This window comes from Choloepus didactylus, chromosome 6, assembly GCF_015220235.1.
Source record: "Choloepus didactylus isolate mChoDid1 chromosome 6, mChoDid1.pri, whole genome shotgun sequence".
Lineage (NCBI taxonomy): Eukaryota > Metazoa > Chordata > Mammalia > Pilosa > Megalonychidae > Choloepus > Choloepus didactylus.
In genome coordinates, this window is record NC_051312.1 from 138820537 (window position 1) to 138846525 (window position 25989).

General features: G+C 44.7%; 1 protein-coding gene and 1 pseudogene across 7 annotated transcripts in view; both read left to right on the forward strand.

The window, feature by feature from the left end:
• GRAMD1B (GRAM domain containing 1B) overlaps positions 1-25989 on the forward strand; it is a 195063-nt gene that overhangs the window by 9470 nt on the left and 159604 nt on the right. For 3 of the 7 annotated variants that reach the window (XM_037841777.1, XM_037841778.1, XM_037841779.1), the window contains exon 1: positions 1478-2405. The exons of 1 other annotated variant lie outside the window; for it this stretch is intronic. In XM_037841777.1, the coding sequence (XP_037697705.1) occupies positions 2032-2405 (374 nt within the window). In that variant the 5' untranslated portion in view covers positions 1478-2031. Of the gene's footprint in view, positions 1-1467; positions 2406-25989 lie in introns of those variants that run through there. 3 more of the 7 variants (XR_005217603.1, XM_037841786.1, XM_037841787.1) reach the window with 2 other exon arrangements.
• On the forward strand, positions 19786-22706 carry LOC119538648 (annotated as a pseudogene).

Genomic DNA, 25989 nt, shown 5'->3' on the forward strand with positions numbered 1-25989 from the left:
CCTTGGCTTCTTGGTCATGGTATCTCTCTCCCCGAGCAAGACTTAACTTCCGTCAGCTTCACGGCCACTTGGAGGTTGTGTAACATCAGGATGCCTTGAGCATTCTGTCCCCACTGTGGCCCCCTCCACCACCATGCGTCAGATGCAGGGCTGAGTCTATCAGACCTGATCTATCAGGGCCAACTGTCATGCTTGATATCTTGCTTGGGCTGTGGGGACACGTTTTCTTACGGTGAATTCTTGTGGTCTTTAGAGATGTGATTTTTCCTCAGCCTTCGAGAACTTGGGAAATGATCACCTGACCTTCATCCTAGCACAGGAGCTGGGCATAGGCACCCATCTAGAAATTTGACTCAGAGAGGGGGCAGAGAAGAGTAGGATTGTGAGCTTCATGGTGTCACCGTTTGCCTTTTCCTTTTTCACCGAAAATTTGTGTTCCTTCTGGAGTACTTGAAGGTTGCCTGCCCTACTTTGATTCCCTTTTGCTGAACTTACTGGAGAGATGAATGCCCTGGGCTGGGGATGGAAGAGGATGAGTGACTTAGCTTCTGTTCTGGAAGCTGGCTGACAGTGCCTCAGAAGAGTGGATCTGTTCTAGGTCCAACCTTGGTCTAGAGAGTGTGGGTTAGCACATCTTGGGTCACTCCTGGGATTGACCCAGCCTTTTTAGGTTCCATCATGTGGGGACACTCTGAAATTTTTGTTACCCAGTCCCTGCCCCTTGCAGGCCGAAGCAGAATTGAATCAGCCCCCAGGAACGTAAAGGGGTACTCACGACTCCCTGGGGTTTTGTTGGATGCATTTCCTTGTGGGTGCTCTCCCACACCTCTAGTTTCATTCTTTGCTTCGGAAAGGTTTATGGAATTGACAGGATCACTCAACATGTACAGATGTCCCTTTTCCTTACTGTTCCTGTTTGTCCTCTGTCTCTAGACCCTATCATCTGTCTGTCCTTGATATGTCATGTCTGGTGTCCTCAGCTTATTCCACCAGAGAACTGTCCTCTCTTGCTAGCTTGTCATTTTGGAAGCAGCCGCTGGGAACCTTGCCTTCTCTCCCTGACTATAATCCCTGCCTCCCCCTCCCCGCCCCCAACCTGCATTTCCAAATAATTCAAAGAAAGCACCTCTCCTAAGAGAAGAGATTCAGCAGAAAAGCCCCCTAGTTTGGGGGGGAGAGTGAAAACTAAATTCACCGACCTCCCCCCCCTACACCCTCCCCTCCGAGGAAGAAGCAGGGAGTTAGGCTATTGAGAGCTCCCTGGCCAATCATGGCTTTGAGAAAGTTTGGTTTGTGATCCTATTTCATTAGGCTGATTGGAGCAGCCTTTACTCAGAGGTAGAGCCCTCCCCCAAGGGATTCCGGGTACAGTTACACTCGCTGTGACCGTGCATGTTCTTTCTGCACAGAAATGACCTCCCCTTACCCCCCTGCTAGCCCCCTCGGCTCCTCCTCCTTTTTTTTTGTTTTTATCCAGTGTCTCGCTTCCTTTCTCTCTCTTTCCCTCTCCTTCCTCCTACTCTCTACTTCCCTGCAGCGCCAAGTCGGCTCCCCTACCTGGTCTGCCGAACGCAAACCGCTGAGAGTTTGCTGAGCTGCCCCTTGGGGCGCCGGGCTACCGAGTTCCGCTCAGGCAAAGACGCAAGCCAGCGAGGGAGCGCAGCGGAAGAAAAACAAGCAACAAGCGGGCGCGCAAGGGGAGCCCCAGGAGGGCAGCGGGTGGCTGGCAGGCGACTTGCGCCCAGCCCACGTGGCCTCGCCGGCTGCGGACCGGGCGAGCCGGCGCCAACAGCCGAGGACAACTGCCCAGGAAAGTTAGACGCCCCGCGCCGCCGCGCCGCGTACCCTCCCTTCCCTTCCCTTCCTCGCGGCGTTCCAGGAAAAGGAACTTGCTCTTCTTGTCGTTTGAACGCGTTTCCTAACGTGAGAGGGGAAGGAAGCGTGTGCAGCGGGCGAAGGGTGGGAAGGCGGAGACGCGAGCCGCACTGCTAGCGGAGCGAGCAAGAGGGAGCGCGGAGGCGCGGGGAACCCATGCCGGCCGCCAACATGATGGAGAACCTCCAGCCGCCCGCCCTGCAGGTGCCCGAGCTGCAGGGCGCGCCCGACGGCAGCCCGGTCTGGTCCAGCTCGTCGACTCCCACGCTCCGCCGCCGGCGATTCAAGATGCGCCGCATGAAGAACGTGCAGGAGCAGAGCCTGGAGGTTGGCCTCGCCCGGGATTTGCCCGGCGTCCTGGCCCCTGGCAAGGAGCTCCTGCAGCTGCCGTCAATCGAGATTACGCCCTCCAGCGACGAGGACACCCCGTGGTCCAACTGCTCCACACCCAGCGCTTCCCCGCGCCGAAAACGCTTCCTCCTCCGCAAGTGGCTGAGGGTGAGGGAGCGGAAAGAGTGCTGTGAAAGCAGGTACGTCCCTGGTCCGCCCCCTGCCTTCTTCCCTGTCCTTCCTCTCCGCTCCCGCAGAGCCGTCCAGGTCCCCAGGGCATCGTGGCGGGAAACCTCGGGGAGGAATGCCCAAGGCTTCCCCAGAGTCACATCTCTGCTCCGCGCTGGTACCAGGGCCAGGGGAGCCGTAGCTTCCACACTTGCCATCTATCTCCGCAACTCAGAACCAAGGGCCAGCGACTTACTATAAATGCATTTCATAGGGTTGCCCCTCATTTGATCTTCACAGCAAAATGAATAATAAAAATAGTAGTTGCTAGTCTTTGTTGAACCCTTACCATGTGCTGGCCACTGTACAGAGTCCTCACAAAAACTCTCCGAGGGTAGGTGCTATTGTTATTCCCATTTTACAGATAGAGATAGCAGACAGTGAGAGAGGTTAAGTAGCTCCTCGTTTAAAGTTGTATTTCTGGACTCCATCTCAATTTTTTTTTTCTTTTAACCTTTGGCCATCCCAGGTTGCCTTTCCTGGCATACATGTATAGACGAAGTGGTGGAGTGTTCACGTTAAGTGAGTGGGTTGCTACCACTGGACAGTCTTTAGGCATCTAGGGCCTGATCCACACCACTGTGGTTTGTGCCAGCTTCTTTTTTATTTTTTGCCTTGGTAAACGTGACACCTGAACAGCGGGGGAAGTTTGCTTTCCCTACAAAGAGGATTGGTATAGAAAATGATAGGGTGGTCCCACACAGCCTTGATCACAGTGGGGCTTCAGGGAGTTTGGTTTAATTGCCAAGCCCATGACCTGACTGGGGAGTTGGCTCATTGTTGTGGTGTGTCCTGTCCATTTACTTTTAGATGCCAGGACCCTGTCTCTGAACAACTCTGGTTTGTGCTCTTGTGTGGGAAAACTGAGCAATAGACCATCTTCCCCAGAACTCTTCCCATTCCATTCAGTTTCATTCACTTTGATTCAACAAGTATTTGTTGAATGTTCTTGTGAGCTTAGCCGGGAACTACCTAAAAGTGATGGTTGTTGAGGAGAGGGTGACGGGAGGGCTACATAGAGGGAGGGGATGTGGAAGTCGAGAAGGAGGATGGAAGGAAGATGTATAAGAAATGAAGACATGCGAGTTTCACTCTTATGAAAGTGATGGGACCATGGAAAGAATAATACCATGCCAGGTATACAAGAAACCAGGAGGCTGGAGAAGTGAAGACTTCTAGGAGGAAGAGGCTCAAACTATGAAAAATATACTTAGGTGGTCAAAATCAGCAGGAAAAGTATGGGATGAGTGGGATGAGATCAGTTAAGGGGGTCAGTATGGGCAAAGGGAAAGAAACAGGGTGAGCTGTGCATCTTTGAGGGGTGTGTGGGGGTCGGGGTGGGGGAGGATGTGGAAGAATTGGACCAGGAATGCAGAAGAACGTTCTAAGCCCTCGAGGGTTTCTCTTTTCTCGTTGCAATGACTGGATATGTATATCGCTGCAGGAACAGATCTAGAGCTTTGTTCTGGGATTTTTTCATGGACCTTTGGGATAACAGTTCTTTCTGATCTGGTAGTTCATCCTGCTGCCTTTTCCATAGAGAAGGCAAGCTTGGCGGGAGCTAATCTTGGACTAAAATAGTTTGTTATGATTTGCCAGCCTTCCTCAAGTATCAGAGACTCTGTAGGAGAATCTTCTGGCTGTGAGATTCTGCCATGTACATTGAGGGCAAAGTATGGGGAAATGAGCCTTGCCTTGCCAGCCAGGGTGGGGAGAGGGGTGAATTTCATTAGATTTAAGGAAGGTTTTCCTGGTTTGGGGAAGTGTCTAATGGTGTGGTGGAATCTTTTTTGTTGTTGTTGGGGGAGGGCATACCCTTAAAATCAGGATGAATTTTCTCCTAGGTATAGTTTAAGGCAGTTCTTCTAAATGGGCTTGTCAGATTTTAGAAGAATGTATATAGAGAGATGTAGAAAAAGCCAGACTCTTGATTCAAACCCAAATTTGTCTGACTCAGCTCTCCTCTTCACCATTATTTTATACTTCCTCCTGTTGGAAGTGATCTGTGTTGTGGCTAAAACAAAAACCCATCATTCTTAGGCATTAGAAATGGAAGGCTTCTCTTTTTGAAAGAAAAGAAGCAGTCAGGAATTGTATAAAAATGTAGCTTATGAGGGGTGACAGTGGGATTGGGAAAGCCATAAGGACCACACTCCCCTTTGTCTAGTTTATGGATGGATGAGTAGAAAAATAGGGGAAGGAAACAGACAGACAGACAGACAGACAAAGGTACCCAGTGTTCTTTTTTACTTTAATTGCTCTTTTTCACTGTAATTATTATTTTTGTTATTTTTGTGTGTGTGCTAATGAAGGTGTCAGGGATTGATTTAGGTGATGAATGTACAACTATGTAATGGTACTGTGAACAATCAAATGTACAATTTGTTTTGTAAAAAAAATAAATAGATAAAAAATAAAACCACCACAAACTAAAAAAAAAGAGGGAGTCAGGGGATCAGGTTCTTGTGGATGCCCAACAAGTTTGCCAGAGAAGCACTTACCATTTAGTGGCAGTAGAGTGAAAAGACTGTTGGCACTAAGGTCTGGAGATTTAGGTTTAAGTATGAGTTCTATCAGTTATTAGCTATGGAACTGGGTACACCTCACTTTACCTCTGTGAGTTTTGCCTTCGTCTGTGGAAGAGGATATCTGAGGGTTAACGTGAGGTCTAAAGGGTAATACATGTGAAAATGTTCTGTAAACGTCCCCTTGCTGTGTGAGGGTGAAGCATTACTGCCACTGTTCTGTCTGAGTGTCTCACTTGGAGTGGAGTGTGCTTGAGGATGAGGTTTGCATCCTCACGTGTCCTGGAGCAGCACCTGGGACTCCTCACACATCCCACTATTTGGAAATGAGCCCTGGAAAATGGCTCTGCTTCAGCTTCGGTGGGGGAGTGGGGGATTAGCATACCAGGCCCAGCAGGGCCTCTTTCCTTTTCATGATCCCCACCCCCAAATCTGCTCTCCACAACAGAGAAAAATACTTTTCCGGCTTGCCCTGGAATTCAATCAGATGTGGTAGAAGTCAAGGGGCCAAGAGGGGCAGATTTCCACCTGCAAAAAATTGAAAATATAAAGGGCATCAGGAGACTCCTTTCTTCTCCTTAACCCGAGAAAGGAGAGGAGAAAATGGTGAAGTCAGCAGGAGTGGGTTTGGAGATCCAAGGACCCAGGAGGACAGCACTGAAATGCTGTAAGACCGATCTTGTCTCGTTCATCTCTTAAAGCCCCTCAAGGTGATCCACCAGTGTTTGTTGACAAATAAAGTAATAATGTGTGAATGAGTGATGCCTTTTCTCTTCTGTCTGGAGTGGAATTCTCCTTATTCATGAGTCAAGGAAAATTTCCTGGAGGAGAGGAGTCCAGAGCTGAGTTTTCTTAGGAGAACCAAATGCCCATTTGTGACGCCATTCTAGGTGCGTGGGCTTGAAGATGGGGATGGATGACCAAGTGTGGTCTTGGTGTGGAATATGGAGAACGGAGGCAGTGAGCTGATGGGCTGACAGACTGATTGTGATTTATGCTGAGAAGTTTGAATTTCAATTAGTCAGTCAACAAAGGTATATTGAGACCCTATCTGGAGAGTGCTTCATATACAAGAAGGATTCAACTCAATGGGAAGCCACTGTAAGTTCCAGAACCTGGGAGAGACACGCCCAGGGTGGTATTTGAGGAAGATAATTCTTGCTGTTCTGTGTGAGCTGGATGGACATGTGACAGGGTGAAGACCAGCAACCTTGCACTGTCCTTCCAGTGCTCTAACTAGAAATTGTTGTCTTAGCCACCATTTACTGTAAGATGGCACAGTTTCTTGCTGACCATGTGGCCCTGCAAGCCCAGTGAATAATGGTGGATGAAGTTGATGGGACAAGTTCTTAGAATTAGTACCTGCATATCTCCCTAAGTCCTTGGCTATATAACTTGTGGTGATTGTTCAAAACCCAAACTGTGGACCAAAGCCCTCACGGACCAGCTGGATTATGATCAGAAGTCAGATATTGGACTGAGCCACATTTTCCCTGCAGGGAGAAGGGAAAGCAGACCAGGGACAAGTGGGTTGGTGCAGAAGACCCACTGCAGGTTCTCTTTCCAATGGTCAGGGAAGACCTCTTTGCTTCTCTCTCCCCAGGGGACTTCCTTATCATTGCCCTTTGCCCCCACCTTTCCCCCTAGCTGCTCGGGCCCCTATTGTGTATAACATCCTTACCCTATCATGACTGCTCGCAGTCCAGCAGGCTGGCAGCACGTGGGTGGGTATTTTCAACCTGGAGCCTCAGGCTTCTGCTTGGCTCCCCGTCTAGCCCCTCTCCCTGCCCAGTTCTGCCCAGCCTGGTAGGTGAGGTCATCTCTCTGGTGCCAGCCTAGCTGGCGTGTGGGTTTGCAGGTGATGAATATACATCATCAATATATTTAATCTTGCTCCTTCATCCTCTTCCTCTGACCTTTGGGGGGAGACTGGCTTCCGGTCTGAGCTCAGTTTCCAGGGCGCAGGGTGATTATACCCATTGGCAGATAGGTGGCTGTCCGTAGCTCCCTCCCCTAAGGGAGACCCTGGCACTTGGGAGTAGCACAGGGAGTGTGGGAGAAAGAAAACCCATTTCTTTCTTAACACAAAGCAACAAGCATATGCAAAAGAGAGCTGGGATTTGTCTGCACATTAAGACGTAATCTGCACTGCATAGGGTTAATTAGCTGAAAACTCTCCCAGACCCAGAGTTCCTGGAGGGCGGGGACTGCATCTTACCACAGCCAAGTTTACTGCCAGGCGCCTTCAATGCATTATTACATTTAATCCTCACAACAAACCCTTGAGGTAGATTTTATAGCCGAGGCACCTGATGTTTAGAGATTAACCTGCTCCAGGTCAAACAGCTAGTAAGAAGCAAGGCTGAGATTTGAATCATATTATTCTGATTGAAAAGCCTTCCGATTCCTTATGGGTAGGCTGTATTATCTGCACAGGGTCTGGAATCCTGGCCCTTTGGTGTTTGTGAATGTGCAGGTGTGGAAGGGGGAGCTTCTGAAGGCTGGTGGGGAACAGGGAAGGAGGGTGGGTGGCCCCAAGGAGAAGGGTGGCGGGTTGCAGGAAGTCACAGCGCTGAAGGCAATGCTGATTTGGCCTGGGTGGAATGCTCCATGAGAGGCCGTCAGCCTGTGGCTAGAGAGGTGGTTTCCTGAGTAAAACAACTTGTGGAAACTGAGAAGGTGGCGAGGTGGAGCCTGGTGGGCTGATTCACGCCATCCAGTTTCCTCTGTGGGAGCTGGTATTTGGAGAGTTTCCATAGTGTTTGTGCCCTCAGCAGGTACCAGTTCTGTGTGGGGCGAGACCGAGAGGAACACAGGGCGCGTTGACAGGTGATAATTCTGCCCTGCCTGGTTAGTTTCTCCCAGGTACTATCTCTCCGCCATTTGCTATGCTGGTCGCTGATAATTGCTTCTAGGGTAACTCAGAAGTTTTCATTAAGGCTTCTGGATGGCTAGACTGCTGGTGGGGAATTTCCTTCCTGACCTAGTGGAGGAGCTGCTGGGCCCTGAAACATGTGTTGCATGTGTTCAGATACAGAGCCAGGCTGGCCTGGGGAGCCCGGAGGTGGTTGCTGGGTTGCTGTGTGAACAAGAGCTTTATGAAGTCTGAGGGCTTTTCCTGGGGCCTCTTCCCTCTGGGGATTCTTTTCTCCATGGCCCAAATCAGTGGGTCGACTCGCCCAGGGGCTGTTGTAACTTGAAGTGAAGAAAGACACACCAGTGACGTTGGTGCCTGGAAGAAGCTTCCTTCTCTCAGAGGAGATGATAGAGCTTCCATCAGGAATCTGTAACAGAAAAATCATATGTGGGCTTTCAAGTTGGAGAAGGGAGGCAGGATGGAGATGTTTCGAATCGGTGAAAAGAGTTGTCAGGGAGTGGCCTACCACCCCTGCCCCCCACGCTGCAAGGACAGTCACAGGCCACCTCCTAAAGAGAGTTCTGATTTCAAATATTCTCCTCTGTGTTCAGATCATGCGTCTGGGCCTTCGTATCACATAATATGGTCCAAAATCATCACCTAGAATTTGTGGGTTGTTCCATTGATAAGACTCCAGTGGTGGAAGGAGAGAGGGACTGAGAAAACCAAGGCTTTTCATCTGAGGCCCTGATGCATATTTTTTGATTAATGGTGTGAAGCTCTTTCTTTTGCATCCTTCACACATACACTGATTGTGTGAAGACTTGGGTTGTGCCACCTGATTTGAGGATGAGATAAAGAAAGAAGGGGATTTGGCAAGTCACACCTCAGAGCTAGGTTACTGGCTGGAATTCAGGCCTTGGAGTAAGGTCTAGGCTGCCTTCTATGTAACCTCTCACATCTCTGGAGCATCCATCCCAGCCCATCGCTGCAGTAATCCTGTGTGCCTGTGCCAGCCTGGCACCTCTGACCATGGGCCTGGCTTTTCAGTCTTGCTGCTTCTGGTTGGCAAGTTTAGCCAGGAAATGAGGGGGCTTCATGAATAGTTAACAACCCATTTGTCTTTTTGCTTTTCTTTTGCAGCAACTGTGCAAAAAGAATTCACCTGGGGGCTCAGTTTGGGGTCAGGTGAGTGAGGGTAACCCTTGCAATATATGCCCCAACAATTAGGAAAATATGGAAAGATAATGGACTCTTAGTTTAGTGACACATTTTTAAGACTCTCCAAGGATCCTCCAGCTTGTTGTCTTAAAAATAACTTTTAAGTCAATGCATATTGTGTGTGTAGTAAAATAACTAGTTAATTTAAACATCTTGGATAGTAGGGAAGAGGAAAAAAAGTTCACAATTTTTTGAATGCCAACCCAACCATTCGTAGCATGTTTGGGGTATTAACTCCCCATATTTTTTTCTCTTTTAGAGTTCCTTTTTAATTGAGAGGCTTTTCTCTTTCGTTGCTCTTCTGTGCCTTGTATTCACAGAATATAAGGGAGAACCTAAGTCCGTAGGGTGAGGACAGATAAAGTCTGTGAAATAAAAGCGGAAAAAATGAATTTTAGAAACACCATTTCTGGATGAGCCATCAGGATGAGATGTGTCTGCAATGTGGGTATAAGACCCCTGTCAGGGTGTTTGAGCCCCTTAGCCTCATGGCTTATCTTCTCCAGCCCCCAAGTTTGTGAGATAATGACAAGCTGACCCCTCGGAGTAACCTGTCTTGATCCGGCGAGTGTGTGTTTTCTGTCTGGGTCATTACACTCTGAAGCTCTTTCTGACCTTTTTGCTGATTCTCAGGGTCGGTTGGAATGGCAGCAATAAAGGTTTCTCTGAACAGGGTGGAGCTTCTCCAGGGGACAGTATGCCCTTAGCTTGGGTTCAACATGTGCTTTCTCTACCCGTGTCCTTGATGAACCGTGGCTTCCCGACATGTGAAAATCTCATTTTTTTTAGAGACCCCTAGAAAAGAGGTTTTCCCCACCCCTCTAGGCCACTTCTTTCCACATTTTCAACCCCATGGTATTGAGAAAGTTCTACCTGTGATCTAGCTGTCATCCCCCACTGTACAATTCAAGCTCATTTTCTCTTGTTTGGTCCTCAGTGAAGGTGGAAGAGTAGCTGGTCATAATCCTTTGAGAATATTCCTTCAGAGACTCATTTTTAGTAACTTGGGCTGTTGCTTCCAATTCTGGGGAGCGTCCTGAGTTTGTACTGGCCAGTCCTTGAGTCTGGCTCCAGTGGGGTCTGCGGAACCCTGCAGACTTATTGGATGAGGTGTCAGCCAGTACCTTAGAGGATGGAGCGAGTCTTCGAGTTGGCAGAGTGGAAAGCGGCCTGCCTATTTCTAGTTATTAGAAACACTGAAAGATCCCTCTCTTTTTGAAGTGCCTCCTTCTTGCTTGGATTGCTTCCTAAAATGCCTCTACCAGTCAGCATGCCTTTTGTTTCACAGCCAGAGAGATGAGGCTGAAAAAGGAGATAACTCAGAGGAGGTCATTCTCACAGTTCAACAAATATTTATTGGGCACCTCCAAGGAGTCTGACCCCGTGCTAAGTGTTTGGATGCAAAAGACCCTTCCTTTGAGAAGCTCACAGCCTAATGTGGGAGATCAGTAGAATCTAGTATTCACACTAAAACATTAAAAAAAAAAAAAAAATCTCAGGAAAGGATATGCTGGGAGGGAGAGAAGAGAAAGTTCCCTTAGGTTTCACCAGTGTATGTATTACCTTCACTTTACTCAGCTGCCACCTGTCAGCTTCTCCAGTTGTGGTTTGCATCTGTCTCAGAGAATCCAGTCTTCAGGGTGGGTGGGATTTGTGAGGTCATTTCACCCATGAGGAAGAGGAGGACTCCAAGGCCACGAGGCTGGTCAGGGTAGAGAAGGATCTAGAATGCAAGTCTCTTGCGACCCGAGTAAGTGTTCAGTCCACCATATGTCCTGGGAGCCCATCTTTGCCCAGATCTTCCATCATTGAGCCCAGGTAGCACAAGGAGGGCCTTGGCCACCAGAGCTGCTCTAAGCTGTGGTCTGAGGAACCCTGGATGAAGGCTCTGGGTCTACTGACTTTCTTGCTGTGTGTTTCTGGGCTGGTTACTTGATCTCTCTGGACCTCCCTGTCTTTCCCTTTGGTAAAATGGAGAGTTTAAATCACTTCTTCATTTTGTCAGGCAAAATTAAGTAGCAGTCCAGGAAGTGTTATGCTAACATTGTTATTAGTTAATAGAAGTAAAGAGCATTTTAGAGGTTTTGGAGGTCTCCAAGTCTCCTCTGGTCAGTGTAAGCTGGAACACTGGGTCTTTGCTTCTCTGATTATTTATGAGCTGTCACCTTTCTGATCTATTGATGGGTCCTGAAAAACGGCACATAAACCTAGTTTTTATAATTTATGGGCTTCTCTTCTCTCTCTGTCCCTTCACTGTTGGTCTGCCTAAGTTCTGATGCCAGGTTTCTTATTTATCCTTTTTGTCCTCCTCCTTCTTACTTACTATCCTTTGGTTATTTCATCCACTCTCAAGGCTTTAATTATTCCTGTATGATGATGACTCTCATATTTATACCTCAAACCTCATCTCTTTCCTAAGCCTTAGGCACCCAGCACCAGCTGGCTAATGGGCATTTCTAATGGAATGTTCTTTAAAACTCAGCCTGTCCATCCACAATTGAGCTCATCATCTTTTCCTCCAAACCAGCTTCTCCCACTGTCTGTTGCACTGGGGGGATTGGGAACCCTCCTTTCCACAAGGCTTTCTTCCCCTGGGAGAGAATGTTCTTCAGGCCTGTCTTCTCATCTCCGTGCCCCTCTCCAGGCCTGTCTGTTACACAGGCATCCTCCTCATTCACCTCCCTGGTGACATTTGCAGCCAGGGTGGTCTTTGTGATCTCACTTCTGCTTCCACCTCCTGCTTCATTTATTGCTGCTCCTTCGACTCTTTGCCTCCACCCAGATTAACCTTGCAGTTCCTTGAAGGGGATGCTGTCTTTGATCTCCGGGTTCTTCACACTCATGGTTCCTTCAGACTGATTCCCCTTTTATAACAATGATCCACTTTGCCACCCTGAGTCCTTCTTCCCCTTTGGGTCTCCTCTTAGTTACCCTTTCCTCTGGGAAGTAGTTCCTGACTCATCTATTTATTCTACCCATGCTAGCATCCTGCACTGAATTGGGGTCCTTGGCCACATTGTCTACCCTACTAGATCCTAAACTGGGAAGGCAAGGCCAGTGTTTGTTTTGTTCAGTGCCTGCTAAGCTCTGGGTATGGAACAGAGTAGTAGCTCAGTAAACAAGCATTCAGGGAATGAATGGAAAGTCAAATGAAGGGAATCTGATTTTCATGGAATTCTATTTGTAAGTTACTTTGCGAAGCAAGAAGCCCCCTTGAAGCTGAATAATTATCCCCTTGTGTGCCAGTTAAGTAAATCTGGGTTATTATTTATTGACTTTTTTGTCTGTTAATTAAGCCTGTTAGTTTCTTTTCTGTGTTTTTCTTTGTGCTGTGTTTCCCTATCAGACTGAAGTGCTTAGAGACCAGACACTATGCTATTCTTCTAAGGGTGGTTTCTATTCATTGGAGCTGATTTTGGCATAGTCAGGTGGAGAGTAACTGACCTTCTTCAAAAGGAGGCTCCAGAGAGCCCGGGCACATTGGGAACAATATTTTGACTGATGATTGACCCAGGAGCCTGGTACGGTCTGCAGATAGTAGTTAGCCTCTCCCCTCCAGAAGCTCCCCCAAAGACCTCTGGCAGCTTTAAAGGATGCTTTTATTTTTGGAGCTGTGGTTGCCATAACAACACAAACCTTTTTCTAGCCTTCTGATTCCAGGTCAGGGCAACAGTTGTTCCTCCTGCAGGAGAGGATTTTGGGGTAGATATCTCCTTCCACCCTGTTTTTTTTCTTTTTTTTAATTAGTATTGTTAATCCAACAAATACTTACTGACCACATACCATGTCTGGTACTGTTCTAGAAGCCAGAAACAAGAGTAAACAAAATCAATAGTTTCTACCCTACTAGAGCTTACATCCTAGTGGGCATGGACGGACAGGAAACAAATTAACAATGCAATGTGGCTCCCCATTTATTTAAAAGCTAAAGTTATTTGGGCACATCCCTGAAATGGAATTAGTTTGTTTTCTAACAATCAGGAGTTGTAGAGATAGTGTCTTCTACCCTGCTTTGGAGACAGAGATGGGATGAGGGAGGGTTTAGCGGCTGAATGTTGGGAAACTGTCTCCCCTCGTCCCCTGCCTCCCATTGGAGTGGACATTTTGGAATGCAGATTCATGTGTTCCTCTGACATCTTGCAAGACCTTGGGAGACTGTGGTATTTAGCCCTGTCTCTGCCTGCAGCTGTCAGATGCCAGAGCAGTTGTTGTGGTGTTTCGCTTCTTCCCCTGCTTGGCCCCAGGAGAAGCCAGGAGCCAAAGGGCTGCCCACAGAAATGGCCCTTTATTGTCCATTGTAATGACAGCCTTGAAGTCAGGCAGCAAATAACTGTTTATTGCATCACCATATATTGTGGAGCCTTGAACTAGTTCAAGGCGGGGGTGTGGGGAGTGGGAGGACAGAGGAAAGAGGTGACAGTGACACCTGCTTTTGAGAGCTTAAGTCAAGTGGCAGGGAATGGTCATTGCCCACATGGACACAAATGAAAACAATGCTTACAATAGCAGTTTATCATGATCTCTTAATTTAGGCAACACTTTATCCTTTTTAAAGTGCTTTTTCCAGGCTATGGGCTCCTGGAGGCAGGGACAGAATATAATTATTCTTTGTATTTTCCCCAGCACTTAACACAGTGCCAGTCACATTCCAGGCCTTCCAATAACTTGTTTATGTCATGACAATTCATTACCGCATTTGTTCCTGCATCCTATGGGGGAGATGTAATGAGTGTGTCCATTTGGCACATAAGGAAATTGAAACTCTGAAACATGCCTACATTCATGAAAAAATAAGGAATTATAGAAGTGACTCAAAAAGAAGTTGTGCCATGTCACTTTAAATTCAGGACTTTTTCTATACTGTACAGTACATGTATATATCTGACACTATGCCAAAGTTTATATGTTGGTGCTGACAATTTGGGTAATTAAAATCCACAGGAAATGGAAAATAAAAGACCAAACACTATAACCAGCTATTTCAACATGTCTTCCCTTCTTCCCTCTTTTACAGCTGCAGGTCCTGTGAAAAGCTTTGACTGGATTTTGCTTTTCCGTATTTCCTCTTCCCATTCTTGGAAGGGACAAATTAAACGTCAAAGCTGCAGAGAGAGGAGGGGACAGATTTGGCAAATACTTATTGCTTGTCTACCACATCCTGACCCCTGAGCTTTGGCTGGCCTTTGCCCTTGAAGTGCTTGGTCTAGTTCATTTATTGTTCATTCGTTCATCTGTTCAACAATACATTTTATTGAGCATCTATTAGGCAATCAACCCAAATCCTACAAATAAATGTAAAATTTAAAAAATGTGACCAGTGCATTCAAAGAGAGGAGAGCAATAACTTGTATTTGGTGATCCTGGTAGTTGGCCTGATCTAATTGTGAAGGGCATCCTCTCTACTAGAAGACCTTCCTTAGTAAGTGGAGTTGGGTGGACATTTCATCTTGGAAAGCAGAAGCTGTTTATTCTCAAAACAGGGCCTAGTTCATTCATTTCAACAGCATGGGCACAGATGGCCTGTGTTTTGTTGAATGGAGAATCACAGGATAACCGTGTCTTTCTCTTTTCTTCTTTCTGGTAGATGAGGGACCATTTAACTTCCTGTAGTTTCCCCAGCAGAGGACAGGCAGGGGAAAGAAAAGCAGTAGCCTGGGAGGATTAATATGAAACAGTTGGGACCAAATAACTCCACCCTGCCACCCTACCCCCCCACTCCCACCCCCTAATCCAGGGTGCAGAAATGCACACACACACACACACACACACACACACATATATTATACAAATTCTTTTTAAACCTGGCTATCTCTAGGGGCAAGGACAGGCTAGGTGCTTTTTGGTCATGGGATAGTGACTTCCACTCTAAATCAGCAAGAAATTCATATTTGCCTACTGAATATCGATATTTTTCTTGAGGTCAACAACTTGTCTTGATGTCAGATCTGTCTGCCTCACCTCAGGAAGACTTACTGACTTTGCCTGCTCTATTTTAGGTGAGGATGAGGTAAACCCAGCTAGGGATGAGTAATGGGGCATCTAGAGGCCCATGTGGCCACTGATTATGAATTTGAGAGTGATTGGGAACAGTTGAGAAACAGAATCTGCCTCTGCCTCTTACTGCCAGGGCATTTGCAAAATGCGTTCATCACCTAACCCTACCTCTAACAAGAGCGGTGTCAATGAATTCCCGGCCGCTGAGTGTGACTTCTATTCCAGCACGATTTCAGCCTGCTTCCGTGGAGCAGAGTTCCGCCTGGAACATGTTTTCTTCCCTCAGGCTGCTTTGCATCATCAGTTTCCTCCTATGTAAGTCGGGGATCATGATAATACCTACCTTGTAGGTTGGTTTGAAGATGAAATAATAAAGGGCTACACTGTCTCAAAGGGCCTGGTGCACGGTAGCTGCATGGTGTTTTTGTTGTTTCCTTTTATTCTCCCCTTTAAATGTAAAGGACTGTTGTATTTTTGTACTGGTGTCACTGGAGAGCCAGAGCTTATCTGATCTGTGGGATAGACTCTGGGGTTTGCAATTGGCTCTCCTTATCAGCCCCTTTGCTGGGATTGGTGGATCTGGAAAATAAATAGTGGTTCAGAGAGTGTTTGGGCTGTGTGTGATCAACTAAGGCAGCTGGTGCAGGCTCCCCAGGGCACTTCTGGAGCCTGATCCCACCTCTCCCATGGGTATGGGAGGGTGATGTGTAACCAGCCATGGGGGTGTTGCACACGTCTTGCCGGATGCTGAATTTCCTGTGATATGGCTTCATGAATCTTTAGTTTCTGCTCAGTCACTACTGCAGTAATGTTCTGTGGGTGGACTTTAAATGAAAGGAGGGGAGAATCATTTTCTGAGTTTGAGATGAGTGACATTCCTTGGCATGAGGTGTAATTAGGAGTGAAGATGCTCTTGGTGCTAAGGAGAAGATGCTGAGTGAGAACTTCTGGAAAAATGAGAAGAACTTGTAAAACAGAACCAAGGGAAGATTTAAAGACAGTCTTTAAGAGATGGTTATGGCAAGATGGCGGCATAAGGCAGTGTGGAATTTTGTTAGTCCCCTAGAACAACTAGAAAATAGCCAGGAACACCTAGTAAATAATCTGGAACAAATGTTAGGGGGACTTCTGTGACCAGACAACATCGTACACCTGTCTGGAATGGGTGGAATGGCTGAGATCACAGCATAGAACTGTAAGTAAAGCTCCCTAAACTGCATAGATGCCACCCCTCCCACACTGGCATGGCTGCTTTGCCTCATCAGTTTCTTCCTATATACATCAGGGATCATGATTTGGAACATGTGGGGAAAAGAAACAGTCCCTGCAGGGAGTACAGGAATGTAACTCAACTGTGCTCCAACTGCAGTTTTAATTAACAAATTTGGACTACTGAATACAAGCTACGAGCACAGATAAATCCAGAGCAAGCAGGAAAGGAACCCGGAGGTTTCTCCCGGCAGAGAGGAGGCAGGGGTGATGGTAAAAAAAGTACATAAATAAATAAAAACAGAGGCTTTTGGAGTTGCCTGAGCTCAGACCACTAGAAAAGGGCTGTATCCTAAGAAGGGGGCACATACAACTGGGCACCAACTCCAGTTCTTGCCTGATGAACTGGAGGTCTGGGGACTGGCTCCGAAAGGGGACTTCTTGCTTTTCTGCTGTTTTTCTCTCATTCTAAGTAGCTCATTAGAGAAAGTCTCTGGCAGTGTCAGCACTGACCCAGGCAAGGGTGGAGTTAAGATAGAGAGTTAAAGGAAAAATTCAAGAATAGGAGATAATTCCATGAAGGGATTATTTTCCTAAGAAAAGGAGGGGCAGTGGGGCCCAGCTAAAGTGGCAGCCCTCCCTCAGAGAACTCAGACCCCAGGACCTGGGGAAAAAAAAAAAAAAAAGAGTTTAAGCTTGGCTTCTGACACCCTTGGCCCCTGGCTGGGACAAGGTCCGCTGAAAATTAAAGGCACCACACTTCTTTATGCCAATGGGGAGCTGCGGGCTGACAAGCACCACCTGCTGGGCAGGAAAGGAAAAGCACAGACTCTACAGGCCTCACAGTAGTCTGACAACTGACTGGATCTCATCCTCAGGGAAACCTGATATAGATTACACCCTCCTGAGACCAGGGCCCATCTGGTCTGGGAAAATCTAATTGGGGTAAACAAGGAAACCAGATGCCTAGACAACAAAAAATTATGAATAACACTAAGAAAAATGAAGCTATGGCTCAGTCAAAGGAACAAGCTTACGATTCAAATGAGATACAGGAGTTGAAACAGCCAATTAAAGATCTTCAAACAGATATGCTAAATCAATTCAAAAATCAAATCAACGAGTTGAGGGAAGATATGGCAAAAGAGATGAAGGATGCAAAGAAGACATTGGGTGAACGTAAGAAAGAACTCGAAAGTTTGAAAAAACAGAACTTTTGGGAAAGAAAGGCACAATACAAGAGATGAAAAACAAAATGGAGACATACAACAGCAGATTTGAAGAAGCAGAAGAAAGTATTCATGAACTAGATAACAGGACATCTGAAATCCTACACACAAAAGAACATATAAGGAAAAGAATGAAAAAATATGAACAGGGTCTCAGGGAATTGAATGACAACATAAAGTATATGAATGTATGTGTTGTGGGTGTCCCAGAAGGAGAAGAGAAGGGGAAAGGGGCAGAAAGAATAATGGAGGAAATAATCACTGAAAATTTCCCATCTCTTGTGAAAGACATAAAATTACAGATCCAAGAAGCACAGCATACCCTAAACAGAATAGATCTGAGTAGACCAACTCCAAGACACTTAATAATCAGATTTTCAAATGTCAAAGACAAAGAGAGAATTTTGAAAGCAGCAAGAGAAAAGCAATCCATCACATACAAAGGAAGCTTGAGAAGACTAGGTGCGGATTTCTCAGTAGAAACCATGGAGGCAAGAAGGCAGTGGTATGATATATTTAAGATACTGAAAGAGAAGAACTGCCAACCAAGAATTCTATATCTGGCAAAACTGTCCTTTAAAAATGAGGGAGAATTTTAAATATTTTCAGACAGACAGACGCAAACAGAGAGAGTTTGTGGACAAGATACCTGCTCTGCAAGAAATACTAAAAGAAGCACTACAGGCAGATAGGAAAAGACAGGAGAGAAAGGTTTGAAGAAGAGTGTAGAAATAATATTAGTAAGGGTAAAAAGAAGGAGAAAGGAAAAAAATAATAAAATATGACATATAAAATCCAAAAGACAAAATGGTAGACAGTAGAAATTATGTTGAGTGAAAATTAGCCAGAAACAAAAGGATGGATACTGTATGGTTGCACTAATATGAACTAATATTGATGAGCAAAATTTGAGAGTTGAGATCACAGGTTCTCAGGAGATAGAAAGAGGTTGGAGATCGGTCATTTGATGCTGAAGGAGTACATAAAGTTCAACAGGATTGACTGTATAGATCCAGAATTAGAATGGCTAGCATAATACTGTGTGATGGTAGCAGAATATTGTAAGTACTCTGAACAAAGATGAGTGTGAGTATGGTTAAAAGAGGAAGGCTAGGGGCAGAAGGAAAGATAGGAGATAAAGACTGGAATTATGTAACTTAGTGAAAACTAGAGTGGTCAGTGATGGTGATTAAATGAACAAATATAAGAATGTTTTTAAATGAGGGAGAACTAATGAATGTTAACATTGCAAGATGTTGAAAATTGGATGGTATAGGGGAAAATACAATCAATGCAAACTATGGTATATAGTTAATGGTAACATTGTAAGATGCTTCCACTAATTGTAACAGACAATACACCAAAGCTAAATGTCTATAAGAGGGGGATATAAGGGAGTGATATGGGATTCTTGGTGGTGATGTTGTCTGACCTTTTCATTGTGTTTTATTTTATTTTTATTTCTCTTCTATCTTTTATATTTTTATTCTTTATTTGTTTTCTTCTTTTCCTCTTTCTTTGCAGAAGAAATGGAAATGTCCTCATATAGATTGTGGTGGTGAATGCATAATTATGTGATCATACCAGGAATCATTGATTGTTTACTTAGGATGGATTATATGGTGTGTGAATAAAATTGTTTAAAAAATAAACAGAGGGATACAAGTGCTGGAGAAAATGTGGAGAGAGGGATGTACCTATTCCCTGTTGGTAGGAAGTAGAATGGCACAGCCCAGCTGGAGGGCAGTGTGGTGGTTCCACAGGAAGCTAACTATGGGGTTTTCATAAGGTCCTGCAACCCTGTTATTGGGTATATACTTGGACATGAGTGGACATTGCATATTGGTATTTATGGCAGTCATGTTCACCATTCGTTGATGGATGGAGGTGGCCTAAAGGTACATTGACTGATAAATGGAATGGTCAATTGTAGTGTAGTCATGCAATGAAATACTGAGCGGCAGCAAGATGAAATGAAATCGTGAGGTATGCACCTAGGTGAATGGACCTTGAGAACAGTATGTTGAGTGAAATAAGCCAGAATCAAAAAGACAGCGGACTAACTATTGTGCAGACTCTTGAGAATTGAATCTGAGAGCATGGGTTATCAGGGGAAGACTTATGTTAAAGATTCCTAGATTTTAAGCTCTTACAGTAGTCTCATTTATTTATGAGTTGTAATGGTTCTCTCTAAATTCTGAGATGCTGAGCTGTTTGTCTGTAAACCTGGTCTGTCCCTGGAACTTTGGGTATCTGTGTGATGCCTGAGACTCAGAGCTGGAGTTCGACAGCTGTGAATATCAGTATTACCCCATACAGCAACTGTTGAAGAGAGTGAGAAAGAGATCAGACTTCAATTAGAGATATGAGTGAAATGGACTTGATTAGAACTAAGGTAAACCAAACTAAAGGGAAAAGGATGATATTGACTGTGTTCTAAAACCTCAGCTTCTGAGGACTTTTATTTTGTCAGGGACTGGATCCGGGGGTAGCCTGCCACTAGAGTGGGAGATGGGCACCAGTCTCAGCAGCATGGAGAGAACTACTCATGGATCTTCACCTCAGGCCGGTCCAGGTGCCAACAACCTCAAGATTCTTGAATCCATATGTAGTAGGTTCCATCATTTTCACAGGGGTGGTGATCCTGGCAGTGACCATAGCTCTACTTATCCACCTTTTAGCTTTTGATAGAAAACCTTATGTTTACTGTAGCAGCGTTCAAATCCTAAATGTTAACTGTAGCACTCAGTTAAATTCACCGGCTACATAAGAATACAAGAATTTGAGTGGAAAAATTGAATCTGTGGCAAGAGGGTAGTGATGTGATAGCAGATATTGTCATGATGTTTCGAGTCACTAGAAGTAACAGTGGAGCAGCACTGAAAAGCAGAATTGAATCTATTTTGCACCAAGGGCTAAATAACTTTGGAAGTTTGGAAGTAAACCCTTCAACTGAGTTAACATCAATTACTGTCCAAGATGCAGCAAATATTTTCACCAGTGAATGTGGGGCTGGCCCAGACCTAATGACATTTTCTGAGCAGAGTATCATAGGAGGCACTGATGCTGGGGAAGGAGACTGGCCGTGGCAAGTCAGTTTGCAGCGCAATGACATTCAGGTCTGTGGAGGCTCCCTGATCAGTAACATGTGGATCCTGACAGCTGCTCACTGCTTCAAAAGCTCCTCTAATCCTCGTCAATGGATTGTCGCCTTTGGTATTTCCACAATAACTCATACTATGAGAATAAGAGTAAGGAGAATTGTGATCCATGACAATTATTATCCTACAACTCGTGAAAATGATATTGCACTAATGCAACTTGACAGAATAGTCACCTTTACCAGAAATATCCATACGGTGTGTCTCCCAGTGGCTACCCAAAATATTCAACCTGGTTCTATCGCTTACGTAACAGGATGGGGATCTCAAGAATATGGTGGCAACACAGTTACAGACTTACAGCAAGTACAGGTCAGAATAATAAGTAGTAGTGTATGTAATGCACCAACTAGTTATAATGGAGGCATCTTGCCTGGAATGCTGTGTGCTGGATTACCTAATGGTGGAGCAGATGCTTGCCAGGGTGATTCTGATGGCCCACTAGTGCAAGAAGACTCCCGGCGGCTTTGGTTCCAAGTGGGGGTAGTAAGCTGGGGGTTCCAGTGTGGTCTGCCTCATAGGCCAGGAGCGTACACACGAGTGACTCCCTACCATAACTGGATTAACCAGCAAACTGGGATCTAGTTCAATAAATGCAACTCTGTTGCAAAGTCTGAATGCAGGTGTGCTAAAATGCCAAAGATTTACTTTTCAACTGAAACAGACAGTGAATTGTCTTGTTACAACAGCCTGTTGCATAAATGTTGTTTATAAAACTCCATTTAATCTTTCTTTATTATTACGGCTCTTAGGTTTTCTTGAGATGCTGTATGAATGTTGCACAGTACTGTGACTGTGTAATAGGGGAAACATATTAAGCTGGTTACAGAATTAGCAATTTTATTATAGTTGTGATAAGTGCTAGTAGTGAGAAAAACAGGTTCCTTAAGAGTGTATATTAGAAGAAGCTGGACAAATCCAAAAGGTCAGAGGAGTCTTCTTGAGGAAGAACTGAGGAAAGCGCAGAAACTTGCCAAGGAAGAAGTGGAGAATATCATTCAAGACAGAAAGGAAACCATGAAGCAAGAAAAATGCTATTTATCCAAGCTACTGGTTGCTCAATATTTTATAGGTGGTGTGAATCCTAAAAATAGTTACGGGAAATCATTGTACAGTCTTATAGCAATATTAATTACACATACAACACACTTACATAGAACTAACTGATGAATCTTGGCTATTTAAGTTCAAAGCTAAAATAGTTTACTCCTCAACTGAGACTTGAATAATTATAAATAGCTTCATGATGAGTTTTATCAAAAATATCCTTCTTATATAAAAAGGAGAAAAATTCGTCTCCTCCGTGGCAATGCTGAGGAAGTAACCTACAGAACCTTCTCAGGGACCTTACAACTACATTAGGTTCTTTTTAAGGACCCAATAATAATAAATTTAAGAACTAAAGAATCTATCATTTCTGGAAGAATTCCCAAAACCAACTTCCTGCCAGAGGCAGTAATTTAGAAAATTTGAGGAAACTCAAAAGTGAAATCCGAATAATGAATTGAAAGTTAATGAGGAAAAAAATAGAAAAAAAGGAAGCTTTGGTTTAAAGAAATCAATTAAATAGTTTAATGTCAATAAAATTTTCTTGAAGAGAGAAGGAACTTTCTTTTCTTACACAAATACACACCCCAAAGAGCATAAATTAAATAAAATCCATTAAAATTTAATGGCACAACAATTTATATAGCCTGAATCATCAGTGTTACTGAGTTTAATGGGATCCTAACACAGCTAAAGCTGAGTTATACACGGTCATGTATGTGTCAGGGCTTCCTCCTTCTAAAAGTTAACTCACTATACCTGAGGATCTGAATAGCTATTATAATGAAATTTCTTGTATTTCATAATTTAAAATTGTGAAGAGATGCACACTGAAGCCATTCTCTTTTAAGGAAAAGAAGTTGTACATTTAACTCTTGGTGAGATGTAGAAATTAATCTTTGATACACTTTATTTCAAATAAAACTCTTTTAAAATGTTTAAAACAACAACAACAACCACCACCTCAGCTTCTGTGTGAGACCAAAGGAAGTGATGTTTATTTGATGCAAAATCTGTATTTTCTGTAGCACACTATATAATTTAAATTGTATGTTCAGTTTATTCAAACACCATGATTACATGGAACCTTGAATAGGGGGTGAAATCTGGTTGGTTTGTACAGGTTAGTGTGAAACCCTGATATATCCCTGAGTAATCTGGGCAGAGAATAAAACGTATTTGCAAAGTCCCCTTGAGGGACTTGGTAAAAATGTGGAAATATTAAACTTCCTTGCCTGGGGAATTCCTGATTTTCTTGCAAGTATTGGGGAATACAGTTGTAGTAGGCCAAGCCTTCAATCCTGGGGCTTGCCCTTATGAACCTTGTTACTGCAAAGGAGAGGCTAAGTCTCACCACCTAAGAGTCACTGCCAGAGAACCTCTTTTGTTGCTCAGATGTGGCCTCTCTAAGCCCACTCAGCTGGTAAACTCACTGCCCTCCCTGATATGCGGGGTGTGACTCCCAGGGATGAGCCTGGACCTGGCATCATGGGATTGAGAAGGTCTTCCTGACCAAAAAGGGGAAGAGAAATGAAACAAAATAAAGTTTCAGTGGCTGAGAGATTTGAAATGGAATCAAGAGGTCATTCTGGAGGTTATTCTTATGTGTTATATAAATATCCCTTTTTAGTTTTTAGGGTATTAGAATAGTTAGAAGGAAATATCTGAAATTTGAACTGCAATCCAGTATCCTTGATTCTTGAAGATTATCATATAACTATATAGCTTATATGGTGTGACTCTGTGATTGTGAAAACCTTGTGGCTCTTATTCCCTTTATCTAGTGTATGGACAGATGAGTAGAAAGAAGGGGGACAAAAAGTAAATGAATAATTGGGGGGGAAGGAGTATAAGAGTTTTGAGTGTTCCTTTTTACTTTTATTTTTATTCTTATTATTTTTATTATTTCTGGGGGTAATTAGAATATTCAAAAAATTGATTGTTGTGAGGACGAGGACTGTGCAAATATATGATGATACTGTGAGCAATTGATTGTATACTTTGGATGATTTTATGGTATGTGACTATTATACCAATGAGATTGCATAAAAATTTTTAAAAAAGAAAAAAAAAGTGGTAGTTACGAGGCACTGGTGGGATTTGGATTGGTTTTTGGTGCCCTCTGCAATACTTATTCCATCTTTGGTGGGACTGCATTTATAGGTACATGCAATTCTTATGTCTTGAGAAGTGCTTTAATTTTCTATATTGAAATAATATTTTATGGGCAGTTAGTCTTTTACTCTATAGAGCATTGTGATCTGTTTTTATCCCTATCACCATCAACAATGTGCCAGTTTGAATGTATCATGTCCCCCAAAACACCATTATCTTTGATGCAATCTTGTGTGGGCAGACCTATTAGTGTTGATTAGATTGTAATTCTTTGATTGTTTCCATGGAGATGCGACCCACCCAACTGTAGGTGATAACTTTGATTAGATAATTTCCATGGAGGTGTGGCCCTGCCCATTCAGTGTGGTCCTTGATTAGTTTACTGGAGCACTATATAAGCTCAGACAGAAGGAGGGAGCTTGCTACAGCCAAGAGAGACACATTGAAGAATGCACAAGAGCTGAGAGAGAAGCTGCAGTTTATAGAAACGTTTTGGAGACGGCCTTTGAAAGCAGACTTTTGCTCCAGAGAAGCTAAGAAAGGATACAATGCCCCAAGAGCAACAAAGAGTGACATTTTTGAGGAGCTGCAGTCTAGAGAGGAACGTCCTGGGAGAATGCCATTTTGAAACCAGAACTCTGGAGCAGACACCAGCCATGTGCCTTCCCAGCTAAGAGGTTTTCCAGACACCATTGGCCATCCTCCAGTGAAGGTACCCAATTGCTGATGTGTTACCTTGGACACTTAATGGTCTTAAGACTGTAACTGTGTAACCAAATAAACCCCCTTTATAAAAGCCAGTCCATCTCTGGTGTTTTGCCAACAGCAGCATTAGCAAACCACGACAATTTTGGTACCAGAGAAGTGGGGTGCTGCTAAGTTTGCAAATACCAAACATGCTGGAATGGCTTTTTAAATGGATAAGGGGAAGATTCTGGAAGAATTGTGAGGAGCTTGATAGAAAAGGCCTAGAGTGCCTGGAAGAGACTGTTCATAGAAATATGGCCTCTAAAGATGCTTCTAATGAGGCCTTGAGCAGATGTGTCATTGCCATCTGGAAGAAAGGTGATCTTTGTTTTAAAGTGGCAGAGAATTTGGCAAAATTGAGTCCTGGTGTTGGATGGAAGGCAGAATTTGAAAACAATGACCTGGGATACTTAGCTGAAGCGATTTCGAGAACTAAATATCTAAAGTGTGGCCTGGCTTCTCCTTGAAGCTTATAGTAAAATGTGAGCAGAGAGACAAACTTAGAACTCAACTCTTGTGTACAAAGAAACCAGAAATTGATGGCCTGAAAAACTCTGGGCTTCTAGGTGGTGGAACCCCAGAGGTTATAGCCCCACATGAGGATTTAACCAGACAGGGAACTTGGCCGCCATTTCAGTACAAGCCAGGATTGGAAATGGAGTTATCCAGAAAGGATTTGTGGAAAGTCCTACTGTCTGACGGTTTTGACCCCGAGTGCTTCATGCCAAGCCAACGAGATTTTTGAGAGAACTCAGTAGCCAGTAGACTGGAGGGGACAGAGGAACAAATTGAAGGAAAAATGTCTTCAGAGACAGAACCATGGAGATTGAGGTCTGTAGTCAAGAAGTCTTAGGCAGCGAGAGCGGAGTGGCCCACATGTTTGGAAAGGGTGAGTTTGCCCTGGAGATCAAGGGCGGGCCTTCCGCCTGGATGCTCACAAAGAGTGTTGCCACCCCAGGCCTCAGAGATGGTGGAGCACATTCCCCAGGTATTAGGGAGAGCCTGGCCACCACCCCACTGTTCAGAGAGGGTAGAGCCTTTGCCCCAGAGAGGTAGAGTCTGGGTGGCACCCCGATGTTTGAGGAGGATGGGGCTGAGAAGAAGGTGGTCTCCCCAATGTGTGGATATGTTGGAGCACTCCCTCCAGCATTTGGAGAGAAAAGGTCTGCTGCAAAGGCCCTCGGGAAGTCTGGGAAAGCCATTCTCTCAAGCCTCAAGGATGCAACGTTGTTCTGTAAATGACTCTCAGACTTTGAAATCTAATGGAGTTTGCCCTGTGGGTTTTAGGAATTGTTTTGGTCGCTTAAACCCTGTTTTCCTTACGGCAATGGGAATGTTTATCTTGTGAATGTCCCTCCTTTGTATATTGGCAGCAGATAATGGTGTTCTGAGTTTCACAGTTCCTCAGCTAGAGGGAATTTTGCCTTAGGACAGACCACACCTGTAACTGA